The 14,870-nt window shown below is 40.7% G+C and overlaps 2 protein-coding genes across 16 annotated transcripts in view; both read left to right on the top strand.

The window, feature by feature from the left end:
* LOC125883530 (uncharacterized) overlaps positions 1 to 13,522 on the top strand; it is a 61,762-nt gene extending 48,240 nt beyond the window's left edge. For all 15 annotated transcript variants that reach the window (XM_049567859.1, XM_049567861.1, XM_049567864.1 and 12 more), the window contains 13 exons: positions 686 to 724; positions 1,341 to 1,481; positions 2,695 to 2,777; positions 2,957 to 2,980; positions 4,064 to 4,640; positions 5,011 to 5,073; positions 5,325 to 8,852; positions 8,978 to 9,086; positions 9,652 to 9,777; positions 9,953 to 10,276; positions 11,898 to 12,014; positions 12,110 to 12,231; positions 12,313 to 13,522. In XM_049567859.1, coding sequence (XP_049423816.1) covers positions 686 to 724; positions 1,341 to 1,481; positions 2,695 to 2,777; positions 2,957 to 2,980; positions 4,064 to 4,640; positions 5,011 to 5,073; positions 5,325 to 8,852; positions 8,978 to 9,086; positions 9,652 to 9,777; positions 9,953 to 10,276; positions 11,898 to 12,014; positions 12,110 to 12,231; positions 12,313 to 12,387 — 5,328 coding nt within the window. In that variant the 3' untranslated portion in view covers positions 12,388 to 13,522. The remainder of the gene's footprint in view (positions 1 to 685; positions 725 to 1,340; positions 1,482 to 2,694; positions 2,778 to 2,956; positions 2,981 to 4,063; positions 4,641 to 5,010; positions 5,074 to 5,324; positions 8,853 to 8,977; positions 9,087 to 9,651; positions 9,778 to 9,952; positions 10,277 to 11,897; positions 12,015 to 12,109; positions 12,232 to 12,312) is intronic.
* A 494-nt stretch (positions 13,523 to 14,016) lies between these two features.
* The window catches only part of LOC125883533 (NACHT, LRR and PYD domains-containing protein 12-like), a 184,303-nt gene continuing 183,449 nt past the window's right edge, over positions 14,017 to 14,870 (top strand). The window contains 1 exon segment of the mRNA XM_049567874.1: positions 14,017 to 14,084. The gene's annotated coding sequence lies outside the window, so the exon portion shown is untranslated.

Raw genomic sequence — 14,870 nt, forward strand, 5'->3', positions numbered from 1 at the left:
TTCTTCCAGTAAACGTAAACGCGTAACATCCGCCCCGCCCCCTATCCAATCAGAAACTTTCCCTGCCCCAAACCTTGCGTGGACCCAAATAAAGGCGATTAAACTGATCTCCCGTGTAAACCCTCATTTGGAATGAATACTTCTCATGTAAACTACCTGGAAACACTTTAATTCCGAATGATTTTATTCAGATTTATTTCTTTCTGAATGAGAAGCCATTATGTAACCGCACCCACTGTCAGGATCAGGATCTGAAAGAAAAATCAATTTTGAGAAGTAGAAAGGAATAAAGCGGTATGGTAGCCTCGGCCAGCCATCAGTGTGTGTGAATGGGTGAATGTGACTCATACTGTAAAAAGCGCTTTGAGTGGTCGGAAGATGAGAAAGACGGTATAGAAGTGTAGGTCCATTTACCATATTTGTCATCAGTTTATTAACAGTGTATACTGCAAATATTTGCCTTTGTCTGCAGAGATTTCAGAACGAAATCAGAATGAAACAGATGTACTAGTGTTGTTGTTAGAGAAGATCTCTACAGACAAGTAAAGAAATACAAACATATGCAAACACTTTGAGCCATTTTGAGAAAAAAATGTTGGTGTGAAATACAAAATGTTTACAATGCAGACATAATTTAAAGTGTGTTTTGACGACTGACAATCTTTGACTTGTAATTTTTTTCCAGGAGATGATGTACACAACTCTGATGAAGTGGAGCAATGCTGTAAGTCATCACCAGGGTTGTTGAGACTCTCTAAATCTACGATTTGATTTTTGATTTTCAGGTCATGATTAAATTCAGTTTTCATTTTACCAAAAATTTGAGTCACTTAAAAAAAAAAAAAAAAAACAGATTGTAGGTTTTATGCCCTAACAACAGTCATATACACTTTAAAACTTATTTAAAAACATAGGCTGCAAGGTGTCAAATGAGATAATAAGTGCTGTATTGTTTTGTAGTGCAGGGTTTCCCACAGAAAACTTGGTAGTGCCAGGTGGCAAGTATGTTTTGACAGGAGCTGACGATAAGGGTCTTATTTGGGGTGCAACAACAGAAAAAAATTGATGGTTCTGATGTTCCTCAGTTTTGGCATCAAAATTTGGTACATTGCCGTTACGACAGAGCAAACAAACAAAAAAGAACTGCTGAAAATAATAGTTTTGGGGTTGTTGTTTTTTTTTTCATTTATTTTGAAAAATTAGAACATTCAACAGTGCTTCATTGGCCATAATTTTTACTGTCACAGCAAAAACACTCAAATACTGGCATATTGTCAATATGAAAAAATAAATAACAAAAAATAACACGATCACCAACTAAACTATCTCTTGCTCTGCAGGGAGTTCCAGAACCCGATTCTCTGGAGGAGAAGTTGCTGTGTGTGGAGATTTCTGAGGCAGCTCTGCGCGTCATCAGGACGGTCTTGAAAGCGGTGGCCTCCATTGCAACCTTTGTCGGCTTTCTGCCACTCGCCAACAGGGTACAAGAGCACAAACATTTTACATTTTAGTGTTGAGAGAACTGCCATGTCATGTTGTCTTTTTTTTTTTAGTTTGAGCTTTTTATTGTCATCATTCAGTACAATGAAATTCCAGAATCTACAGGTCTTGAAAAGTCTGTAAAAGTATTGAATTTGAATTTAAAATTCCCTCCAAAACAGGCCTCAGAAAGTATTAAAAGTCTTACATTATAATTTAGAAAGGTCGTAAATATGTTTTCTTTCCTTCCGTAGACAGTAACATTAGTTATAACTTTTTTGTATGTGGTTGCAGGTTGTCAGTAGATTTATTTATTTCTATATCTATACACTTAAAGTGGGGCTTATTATGAATCCGTGCAGGAGATAAATAGGAATTATGTTTTCAGGTTTTTCTTATGTACTTCTGTTCATCCTGTTTTTGTGAACGTGATTTCTCAAGAAAACCTGGAGGGAATTTCTTCAAATTTGGCGCCAAAAGTCCGCTTGGGCTACACGATGAATTGGCTAGATTTCGGTGCTCTTAGGACAAAGGTCAAGACCACTGTGACCTTGTCTGTCTCATTCTTGTGAATGCAATATCTCAAGCACACCTTGAGGGATTTTTTTTCAAATTTGGCACAAACATTAATTTGGACTCCATGATGATAAGATTTTTGGTGGGCAAAGGTCAAGGTCACTGTGACTTTGCATCCATCTCATTGTCATGAAGCAATATCTCCAGAAGGCACAAATGTCCCCTTGGACTCAACAATGAACTGATTAGAATTTGATGGGCAAAGGTCAAACTCTCTGTGACCTCACAAATCATGTTTTGGGCCATAACTTGAAGGGAATTCACATGCTAATGACAAAACTTCACACAAATGTCCGATAGGATAAAATGATGAAGGGTTAATGTTTCATATCCAAAAGGTCAAAGGTCATCATCACTGTGACATCACAATGTTCTACAAAAACACTTTTTAAAACATTACTCAAAATAGTGCTGCTACTGCTAATTACAGTGTCATGGAGGCTCGTAGACTCACAAGCTCTGCCAGAATTTTATGTCATACTTGAGCAACTTGTTTAAGCTTGTCTGGCCTTTAAGTACAACTGTTAACAATGGATTATTTTGGCTTGTAGCTTGTCTCTCTTTGGTCTCATCATTTCCATCATCTCTCCCTGCTCTCTGTCTTTTTACTCTTTGTCCATGACTGTCAACTTACCTCAGATATGCATTGAGATGGCTGACTCCAGTGATGTAACCAAGGTGGTGGAGAATTACAACACCTCTTTGAAGACTGGCGGAGCTTGGTATGCATGTGTACTTTTAAAATAAAAGGGGTATGAAATAGGGTCAAATTAGTTTTGTAGAATTGTATGTCTTTTTCTCCACACAGTCTTTAGGTTGCCTGTGTATGTGTTCATGTATTTTTATATTTTAGTCCACCATCCTAGGACCAAAACTGACCAACTCCCTTTTCTCTCTGCAGGTGTAAAGTTCACCGTTTTGAATCGTGAGTATATCACTTTGTTACTGACTTCTTTCCGGTTAAAAGACAGACAAAACATGCTTCATTTGCCAATGCATGACACTTATCAACGAATTTGATGACTGTTATGACCCGTGGGTGCAATAGGTTCTTGGTTTTTGGACTCTTGGTTAGACAACAAAAAAACTACCAACAAGGACTTAAGTATACTATTTTCTGACGTTTTATTTACGAAATATATATTTATTTATTTATTTATTTATTTAGCGAAATGTTCTGCAAATTAATTGATAATGAAAATAATTAGCAGGGCTTGACTTTGACTCTCCACCCACAGAAGTTAGTGGTTTTCCAAAGTAGCCACTCAGCATTTTCACTAGCCACAATTTTTTTGTTTGGAAATTATGTTTTATTTGATCCAAGTTGACTATGGTTTGCTGAAAGTTACGTGAAGAACAAGATTTCTAACCCTTGTAGATGTAAATGATCATTGTAAAAGCCCAAGCCAAGACTACATAAAAATGTATGACACTTCAGTCAGCAAATACGCAGCCATGATTGATAGATAGATAGATAGATAGATAGATAGACTTGGCTCTGACCTGTTGAGGCATGGACACAAGACCTCCAGGGTTATTTTGTGGTGTCTGGCGCCAGTGCATTGGTGGCGTATTCTTCAAATTCTGTGGGTTGTGAGGTGGGGTATCGGCACATCCCACTAATGCACTCCTCATTTCGTGCATCTGTGTGTGGTCGCATACTTATTTGCAGAATATATATGTGCCACCTGCCAAATTGGCTATTATGAGTGACTGTTACACGCCACTGCCAAATTCTACCCATATTTGGTGGGTGGGTAGCTGCTAATGTCAAGCCCTGATTGTTGTGGCACCTAAATGTCTTGCAGGAAGAGAAAAGAATGATTACATGAAAAAAGAAAAAGCATTTAGCACAAAGCAAGAGATGACTGAACAAATAATTCAGGGACACTTGATAAGAACTTGAACATTGTGTTTTTTTTATCTTCTTAAGTACTAAGGTCGACCATTTTGTGAGAACAACCCTGCTTTTATCTGTGACTGACACTCCTTTTATTTGTAATTTTAGTATGAAGAGCCTTAAACAGCGTCTACAAGATTCTAGTGAGATCACAATAAACTTTGAACCAGATGCTATCGATGTCAAAGCCAAGCCCCCAGCTGTGGAATGTGAAACCCAGCCTCCTCCTTCTGAACAGTCGGACAATGGGTCACAACCTGCTCTGCAAACCAGTGACCCTGCTGGATCCATCATATCTGAGCCCATTACAACTGAACCAAATGTTACCCCAGCAAGTGACGTAGAAATGAAGGAGGACGGTGAAAAATCAGGAACTGAGATCGCCATGGACTCTGCTGTTGGTCCTGAGGCAAATGAAGATGTAGGGAAAGCAGACGTAAAGGTGGAAGAGGAGTCACCAACAACTTCAGTCTCTACTGCTGATTCGACCTCTACCCCTGCAGTCAGCAGCGGAAACGCAGTCTCAGCTGCTTCCAGTTCTACCCCATCAGCCACAGCAGTCATCTCTGAAGGAAACTTTGCAGAAATTCCTAAGATTAGCACAGAAAATTTCCTGGCCCTTGTGGCAGCAGTTCGCAAACACAAACTCAGCCGGGAGAGCAGGTCCCAGAGTGAGGACAAGATGGTGAGGCCAGGCTTTGCACATCATTTACATTTGGCAATAGCATATTTTCTCAGTGCCAAATTGTTGTCAGTCTTTTCATTGCTATATAAATCTTTCAAAGAATCACTGATGCAGAATGAGACCAAACGGCAAATACAACATTGTTATCCTGAATAGACTTTTTGGAGATTTAACATTGGGGAAGCATTGATTTCCAACAAAATTGTGACTTTGATACCCGAGGTTTTTGAATTTTGCTTTAAACTTTTGAAAAAAACAACTTTATTTGTGAATGTCCATGCCTTGCTCCTCTACCCTGGCTTATGAATGTCTTGCCATTTCTTTCATGTCATGTCATTAATATTTTTTGATATATATATATTTTCTTTAGAGCCACAGCAAATGCAACATAAGGCCTAAAACTGCAACGGTTGAAGACACACCGCAAAAAATGGTAAACAACTGTTTTATTTATTCTCATAAACCTCCCTGTCCTCCTCTGTGTCTTAGTAAAACCTTTCATATACATAGCGGATGAGCCATTTCACCCCTAATCTGATTTTTTCAAATTTTGCCTGTTATAATTCTCCCAAGTCCTTTTCACTAGTTCTTGGTATTTATCAATCTTATACAATAAACAAATGGGTCTTATTTGATAACTGATGCATGTTTCAGTGATTGATTCCTTCTTTGTTCTCCATTCAGGCTCAGGACAATTTTACAGATGACATTGTTTCTTCAGACGCCTGTCCTTTCGATGCGCAAAATTTCAACATTGATGACTTTGTCACTGTTGATGAAGTTGGTGATGATGTGGGAGACGCAATCCCTGAACCTTATACCTCCTCCTCATCTAAGCTGTCCTCCAGATCTAGAAGAGAGAGACACAGCTCAGATGTGTGGTCCACTGGCAAACAGACCTCAACAAGGTCTTCAAGAGACTCTAAAAACTCTTCTTCCTCATCCTCCTCATCCAGTTCAGCAAAAGGCTCAAGCTCTTCAAGCTCTCTATCACCAAAAAAGCCCAAGGACTCATCTGTGTCCACTAAATCCCCAACCAAACCCTTGGCCTCTACCAGTGTCAGTAAAGCCTCCTCTTCTTCAGTATCTACTGAAACCTCTTCTTCCCCTCGTCAGAAAACACAACTAAGCAAAACAAAACCTCCAGCCGAAGCATCTAATACTGCATCTTCCAGTTGTCGTACCCGCTCATCCTCAGCTGCACGTGATACGGAAAAGATAACATCAGCAGCAAGTGTCAAGTCATCAATGAAGACACATCCTGACCTGCTTGAAGAAAAAGTGAAAGACACAGAGAGCGTAGTAACAAAGCCTGACCACAAAGTGTCAGCAGAGGGCCTTGATGCAAAAACTGTTGAGTCAGAGACAAAACCAGAAACATCATCAGAGATGCATCCACCTTTGCAGGGACATGGGGTAGAGTTGAGCCAAGCTCAAATTCTGGAGATTGATTCTAATGCCATCCACACGAAAGACCAGCAGAAAAGCAAAGAGGAAGGGAAAGACGAGGATAATAACAAACATACAGAGGTGGAGGAGGACAACGGTGAGAAATATCAAATCCTTGATTCACTTGATGATCAAACAGATCAACAGATGGATGATGTGGACCCAGAGGTCAACTCTGAAGCCCAGCCAACTGGACCTGAGGGAGGCCAGACTTTGCACAAGGAAAGCTTTCAGGACTTGGACAGTGTTGACAGTGAAGGCAAAACCGGCTCACAGGAGTCCAGTGAAATGGAAATGGATAGTTCTTTCCATGTGCTTGATAGTGTCACCGAAGACCAAGCATCTACAGGTCAAGAGGATAGTCATCTGGTCCAAGATGATGGCTCTACAGTAAAACAGCTGTCTGAGGAAGATGCGATTTCAGCAGATGTCAAATCCGATTTGTTAGGTAAAGATCAAGAGGCAAATAATGTAGATGATTTCTATGTGTTAGATACAGGTAGTAAACAGTCTGAAAGGAACAAGGGAGATGAAAAGAGGAGATCAGAGGAAGAGGTCAAAGGCAAAATGCTTTCAGCAGAGTCCTGCAAAGTCTCGAAAGCTGTTGAAAATCCTGATAGCCGAATCCCAAATGAAGACCAGCCTCTTCAAGACTCTGACAACAAAGATACTTTTAAAGACACTGACAATGATGTAACTGAACAAGACACCTTTGAGGTACTGGATTCAATTGATGATCAGACCGCAACAGAAGACGACAACCAAAACCTTGAAACTCCCAGTGACCAGACATCTAAAGAAGACATGAGGCCCATGGAGGAAGACGAAGACACATATCAGGTTATTGATTCTGTGGAAGATCAGCCATCGACTATAGAGATGAAGATGGAGCCTGACAACAAGGGGAAAAGAAACACAAGAAGGGAGGTGACCGCTATAAAAGATAATAGGCGATCAAAGAAAAGCAGCCCCACAACTACAGCATCCAGAAGTGAAGAGAAGGAGAAATCACCAAAGAAACAGGACAGGACAGTCAAAAAATATGACACACGGACAAGAGTGGACACCTCTGCAGGAGTTTCTGAAAAAGACAAAGAGGTCAATGAGGAGGTGATGTACCAAATAGTAGATTCTGTTGAAGATGAACCGGTTCAAGATGCTGCCACCACAGAACGGTCTGGTAGAAGAAGGAGTGCACGAGGAAAGAGAGAGGATAAAATGGTATTGGTTCTCACAGAAGCGCCTGAAAAACCAGAGGAGGCTACATATGAGATTGTAGACTCTGTGGAGGACGAAACTCCCAGTGATGTACCAACTATCTCGGCAAGATCTACCAGAGGAAAACGGGAAAGAACAGTTAAGAAAGATGTGTCAAATGAAAAAACAAAAAAAGAGGACACTCCAACAGGAAGGAGGCACACCTCTGCCAGAGAGCGAAACAGGGAAACACCAAAGAAAGAGGAGAAAATGTCTCCAAAGGAGAGCACACCATCAAAAAAGAGTGACAGTGTTGTAAGAGAGGTAAGTGAGGAGAATGTTACCTCTAAGGTATGCAACACTGTGGAGGAAGAGGTTGTTAATGATGATCGGCCTGCTACAAGAACAGGACAAAGGGGAAGACCAAAGAAAGATGTTAAAATAACTAAAAGAGGTAGCACAACATTAAAGAAGAGTGACAAAGACACATCTGAAATAGTGGCTGATGAAGAAGAGGCGACATATCAGATTCTTGATTCTGTGGAGGACGAGAGTGTTGACGATGAGCACCTCACAGAACAGTCAAAAGAGAGAGATTCTGGACATAATGAACAACAAACAAACAAAAATGCATCTCTTGCAGGATCACCCAAAAATGAGGAGGAAGAGGAAGAGCCTGTGTATCAGATCATAGATTCCCTAGAAGACGATCAAGCTCAAGAAGAGCTGACTGCGACAGAGGACAAGACAAATGGTGAAACGTGTACAAAAGAGAAGGCACCAGTTGAAAAAGATGACACATCAACTTGTGGTACCATAGTTGTGGAAGCATCCGAAAAAGAGGTTGTCGAGGAGGAGACTTTGTATCAGATAATTGATCATTTAGAGGAGGCAAATGATGATCCATCTGCTGCAGAAATGTCTTCTATGGTGAATAAAGAAAATACACCCAAAACAGAGATTCAAAAAATGGACAAATTAACAACAAAACTCCACAGTGATGCCACCGTACTTGAAGAGGAGAACAAACAAAAATCACCTGAGAAAAACACAAAGAGCACTCTGGTGAACCTGGATGAAGTGAGTGAGGAGGAGGAGGATTACCCTGATGACGCAGCAGAGGAGGAACAACTGAGGAAGCGACAGGCCGCTGCAAAAAAGAAGCAGTTCAACAAAGAGCGGGAGTCCAGGAGGACCAGGGAGAAAGAGGAGAGGAAGACTAGAGAGAGAGAAGACAAGGAAAGAAAGAGTTCAAGCAGCAGCAGAGGAGGAGGAGGCGGCGGGGGAGGGACGAAGAGGGAGAAGGGGAGGGGAAAGGAGGAGACAGTGGAGGTGGATGCCAAGGAGCTGGTGACTCTGGATGAGGTGGGAGCAGATGAGGTCGGAGAGGAAAGAGCATCTGAGAGCCGAGAGTGGGATGGGGAGATCACAGAGGGAGAGTTGCAGGCACTCGTCACTCTGGATGAGTTTATAGAAGAAGAGGAGGATGGGAAGCCGGAGCAAAGCATGCTGGAGACCTGTCCACCCAGCCAGGAGGATGAATCAGTGGACTTCTTAAACCCAGAGGTAGAGGTCAAGACTTAAACACAAACAAGTTTAATTTTCTTAAAAGCGTAAAAAAAAAAAGCAGTAAAGCACTGTGAAGCGAACATTTAAAAAGATGCTAGAGATCTTTTGTGTTTGTTTTTTAGACTTTAGTGACTTTAGATGAAGCTGGCGATGATGAGGAAGAGAAGCCAGACGAAGAGCAAACAGAGAAAACCTCAAGATCTGCCAAACGCAAACACGATGATGACACAGGTATGTGTTATTCTGTCAGAATAGTTGCACAGGCATATTTGAATTACAGCGACAGCAGAACTATTGGTTTTCATTATGTCCAAAACAGTGGACCCTTTTCACAGCAGTCTCGCAGGGAAAAAAGCAGGTGTAAACATGATCAGAAACAACAGCTCGATGCCGTTAACTGTCCCAGCAAGACATCAGCATTTTCAGACAAGAGGAACTCCATCATCATTCTGAAAAACTAGTTCTAAGTACCCTCATTTTTGTTGTCTCTGTACTTAAATAACTTGGAATGATTGTAGTTCTTCCGCGTTCACAAGGAATGCGAAGCACTTTTTTGCCTTGGGTTTGTCGCACGAATACAGCCACTGGAGAATTTTCTTGAAGTATTTCACAGTAGCGAATATTCACCCTTAAAAGCTATGCTTTCAGTTGTGCTAACTAACTTTGGAAGGCAGCGAACAGCTAACTTGGGTGTAGTAAAGTACAACCAACAGCTGGAATCAGCTGAAGTGAACATGATTAACATGGAGGCTCCGTGCTTTTCCAGAGGGGGCTTAATACTCGTCTTTCTCTCCAGTTTTAGAGGAAAGTATGAACTTTGTGACAGTGGACGAAGTGGGAGAGGTGGAAGAAGAGGAGGAAAAGGAAATGGTAAAAGCAAGAACGAGAGGACGAGCCAAGAAGAGAACCAGACAGACCCCTGGTAACACAAACACACATTTATACACATTCTTTTATACAGTCATGTTGTTACCCGAAATCTAATCTCTGCAGACTCAAAAATGAAAAATTTTACATAAACTTAGTTATTTATGAATATAATTTTCAAGTTTCCCTTTCATCTGTTTGCACAACCAATTCATTGACTTTTACCACAGTGAGAAAATCTACCAGAGGGAAAACGGTGGCTGCAAAAGACGAGAGAGAAGAAGAAAATGAAGCAGCTGACACTGATGTACTGCCTCCCACTTCACTCGATGGCTCCTCGTCACTGGACAAAGATCCGTCTACGTTTTCAAATGACGGCCAGACTGAGGTCCAGAAGACAGAGGCAAAGGTGGAATCGGCAAGCCAAGCAGACATCACTGCTGCTTCTGCTGAGCAGGAGTCGCCATCGGGGCACCCTGAGAACCAGACACTGGAGATATGTGTGGAGCAAGGAGAGGAGGAGAAAGAAGGATGGAACAGGGCGGGCATAAAAGGTACAGAGAGCTGAAAGAATGATGGACAAAAGCCATTTCCACACCAACAGTGAAATTCTATTCTTCAGTTTGAGGATATCGTTCCCACTGAGCTGGTATTTTGGACAAATGAATGTTCATCTTTCTGAAAATTCTCTCAAAAATGGAGGAAATACTTGAATTTGCTTGTTTGTCAGAAACACTTCACTGGCCTACCTCTACCTACCTGTAATACTTACCTGCAATTCTTGAATAACAAAAAGATTATTTGTCCAAAAATCAGTCTTAAATTTTGTTAAAACCTGATCTTGAAAAGGTCTTCAAAAGCATTAGGTCTAAGTGTTTGATATGTGTAGCCACCCTAAAAATCCCATTCGTAAAATATTCAACTTTCTTTATGGCTCAGTAAAAATGTTCTCAAATGCTGACATTACAACAGTGTGTATATTGGACAGAAAGTTCACACCTTGATTTGGTGACATCACACCACATCATAGAGGGTTGCTCTAAAATCTCCTGAGAAAATTCTTTTTAACTTGGTCTCATTACCACAATTTTCATACATTTTTCATACATTATTTTAGGTCAAATTGCCTTCATTCATTCATTCATTCATTCATTCATTCATACAATCTAGCTGCTGAAGCAGATGGATTAACACATTTGACCATGTGAGCCTGAAAGTGACAGGAGCAACGAGCAACTGCTACAAAGAATTCAATGTTAAGTGAGACCAGAAATCTCTGGAGGAGAAGAAGACAGTGCCAGCTGTGTAACCTGCTGCCATGCTCACATTTTGACACTACACACACAAATTTCAGTGTTCATCAGGTTGGCCTGTCCCTTACTGAATAAAAGAAATATAAACACACACACACACACACACACACACACACACAGGGCTTGGATGTCTTCAGGCTTTTTGATCAAGTTTCACACATTATAGGTATGATTCAACTTTTCAGCCACATTCACACTTTTTAAACCCATTCTCTTTTTTCCAACATTTCATACTACTTCTTATAGTGACACATCTAAGCCAGCAGTGTAATGTAGCATCAGCTTTTCAACACACCTTAAAATATTTCACATTTTTTATACAGTATTGATATTATTCAACTTTAAAGCCAGCAATTTAGTTTGGCATTAGCTTTAAAAACAAAAATATATCAGTAAAAAAAAAACAAAAAAAACTTTAAGCCAGCAACTCAAGTTTTAGAATTAGAATTAAAATACAAAAGAAAAAAAGAAAATAAAAATCAGCGTTCACACCACAGCTTTTTTAGAATTTGCCTTTTCTAGCTTAAAAGTCAGTCTACCTCAGTGTTCTGTACGGTTGTTGAAGTGCACCCACCCCATCCCCCTTTATAAAAAGGAGGTATTAACCAAACTGTGCCTTAAAACTCTAGGTCTGAACCAGACTGTGGGTGAACGTGAATTTTTGGCATTTCTGCTAGAAATATGAGCTGAAACAATGAAGCAAAGTTGTTGCAGATGAATAATTTCTGTTGATTGACCAAGCAGTCAATCATTTTGGTTCTATGTACATTGCAGCGCGCATATAGAAAACATCTTTTTCCAAATATTAATGTATGATTGTCGGGGCTTAAATGATTCATAGATTTTCCCCTCTGTTGTTAAGCTGTGAGTAAACGGAGGAAGGAGCCTGTCGGACCTGAAGCAAAGCGATCTCGTTCTCAGTCTCCATGTGTCGCTGCTGACGTCAAACTGCCTGTGTTTAAACCCAACAATCCCCTCGGTGAGACACACACACACACACACACACTCCCACTTTATTTGACAACGATAGATGTTTTGTCACACACACCCCCGTGTCACTGTCTCATCCTTCAGGTCAGGAGTTTGTCGTCCCCAAATCAGGGTACTTCTGTAATCTCTGCTCTGTTTTCTACCTGAACGAGAGCACCGCCAAGGACCTCCACTGCAGCAGCCAGAGACACTTCGACAACTTGCAGGTACACACAAACAAACACACAAAAGGAGCCACACTAAAACACACACCTGGTCTTACTCTGTGTTTGTTTGTTGTTTTCCAGAAACATTACCAGAAGCTGAAACAGAAAACATCAAGAAGTTGCGCACAAAGTTCTCAAGGCTCCGTTTCTGATTGATAGCGACTTCAGCTACTGGTGAAACTGTACTGGGTGTACAATATGCCATGTGGATCATAATTTTATTTTAATTTTTTTCATATAAATGTGTAAATTATCTACCACAGTACTTACTGAATATTTTAGCATGTATCGCCTCAGTGGGTTTTAAACTCCCTCCAGCTCTACAGTTTTGGTGCCTTGCTCTGTGAACAGTTGCACAGTTGTAGAAAAACCAGGAATCATGAGCTGAGTCAAACATAAAGTCAGTGACGGTTACATTTTCGAAGGTTTGGAACTTTAAACGGTGCTACATGACCTCTTTTACTCATCGATACATAATTACTACAGTATTTTTTTTTTGCGAACACGGCATTTACATTTGTCTGATTTTCTGGAAATGGGTTTAAAACCTGTCAACATTTTGACATTTTGAATGCAACATGTAGCACCTTTTGAAGGAACTGTTACTCTGTGAGCCTGTTAACCTGTTTTTAAAGTTGAATAAATGAAGCTTCGAATTTCATCCTGAGTACGATGTATAAAACTCAGATAAACAACCACTTCAGCTTCGGTAACCGTGCAGCTGAAAATCCTTGTCACGGTTAGATCATAAGTCGTCGAAATCTGGTGCTTGGGCAGTGACTTCTGGCATCAGAAACCAACGGAAAAAAGCCGTCCTTTAACGTCGGCATGATGTGCCACAGGTTGCCATTATAGTTTAAGAAAGAGCCTGTATGTATACGTTAAATTTCCTGTGAAAACAGAAGTGTATCTTGAAAGAAGACAATGCATGTAACAGGCAGAACTTCACACGGCGTCCCAGAACGTCAACAACAAGCGCACCCAGGATACCTTGGACGACCAAATGATGTGAATGTGTTGGTTTGACAAACGTGAGAAAGATTAATGATAAGAATTATTATTTTGTCTTTCAGAGACAATGTAAAGACAGTTTTGTTGTTTGTAGTTTTGGAAAATATGTGAATTATTTAACGGTCACGGTCAATGCAAATCACAGAGCTGAGCTTCGGGGATGTTTCAGATTTGTCTGTCCTAACGAAAATGTATCTGAAACAGCACCTGCTCCCAGTTTTGGCAACTTTCTGGTGTAAAAGGACATTTTTACTCTGTAATAAACTGTATATCTAGTAAACTCTGACAAATGTGTTTATTACGTAAAATATTTGTGTTGTGAGAACGTTACATCATCCTGACATGTAAGTACACACGAAGTCAGTTAATGTAAAACTTAATTACATCACTGACATCAACAGGCCTATATTTGGGACAGGCCTTTAATTCCTTTCACACAAAACTCTTGCTGAGCAAAGATGGGAAATATAATCTGTTTATTTAAATGAGTATGAATATTACTCGCATAAAAATTAGGCTTCAAAAGTCTGAATCATTTGTGTGATGTAGCGCTGACAGAGATGTGAGATGAAATAAAGTCAAAGCAACATTGCGTCATTTCTTTTTAATTGTCTTGTTTTAATTTCTGATGTTAATGCACCAAAATAATAATAATCCTAATAACAGACTGCTGAGGAGTCCCAAAGCTCGACTCTAAGCAGAGTCTCAAGTCTCTGTGTTACTCAATTTCCCATGAGTCATGAGAGGAAGAGCGAAAGTGAAAGTATAAAGTCAGTGGTGTGTTCAGACTCCATTTTAAACTGCACAGAGCAGTGAGCGGAAGACAGGTCGTGTGAGACACGGTGAGTGTTGATGTTTATTCATTGTTTAGTGTGTTCTAGGGGAGAGTAGGGTCGGTTGGGTCAGTGCCACATCTTCACAGCTTCATCATCACACTTGCTTTTACCACCACCATCATCTGACGCTGTTTTTACAACCAGGCTTTGAGGACTGCGCGCAGCTACGGATCTGCGCGCTCCGGTGCTTCGGGCGCGCGTTTGTGTCAACTCTTTGAATGTGCGTCACAGTGAAAAGCTCTAGTTTATAGACACACAGAGAGAAAAGGGGGACTCTGCCGAGGGGTTGTGGCGCAGTTTTGTTGCAGAGGAAGATGTTGAGTGTACAGTCAGCTCTCCCTGCTCTTTGTTAGAGTGAGTTTTGGTTTCCGCCCTCAGATCAGATCAGTGCACGGACACTCCCTAAACTTTAGGCTCGTTGGAGATGACCTGCGCCTCGCCTGGAGAGTAGACGAGATCAGAGCTGCAGCAGGAGGCGGTGACAAAAAGCTGCGGTCAAGTCTGACAGTTTCCAGCAGCCTTCAGTTTGTACAGGAAGTCACAGGAACACTCACATCCTGTCAGATATGATGGTGATTTATTCAAATCTAATCAGACTCATATCAGTTTGTTCTCAGTCTCCAGTTGTTTTAATTCTGATAGATTGATTTATTAAAATGCTTTACAGGTGACCTGTAGTTTATGTTCAACCTCCATTTCTATGAATTCTCCTGTAAATCAGCATCATATCAGTTTGACCTGTCCCCTCAACTACACAGGCTGAATAAACTGTGTCTGACTATGAGCTTCATA

This window comes from Epinephelus fuscoguttatus, linkage group LG23, assembly GCF_011397635.1.
Source record: "Epinephelus fuscoguttatus linkage group LG23, E.fuscoguttatus.final_Chr_v1".
Lineage (NCBI taxonomy): Eukaryota > Metazoa > Chordata > Actinopteri > Perciformes > Serranidae > Epinephelus > Epinephelus fuscoguttatus.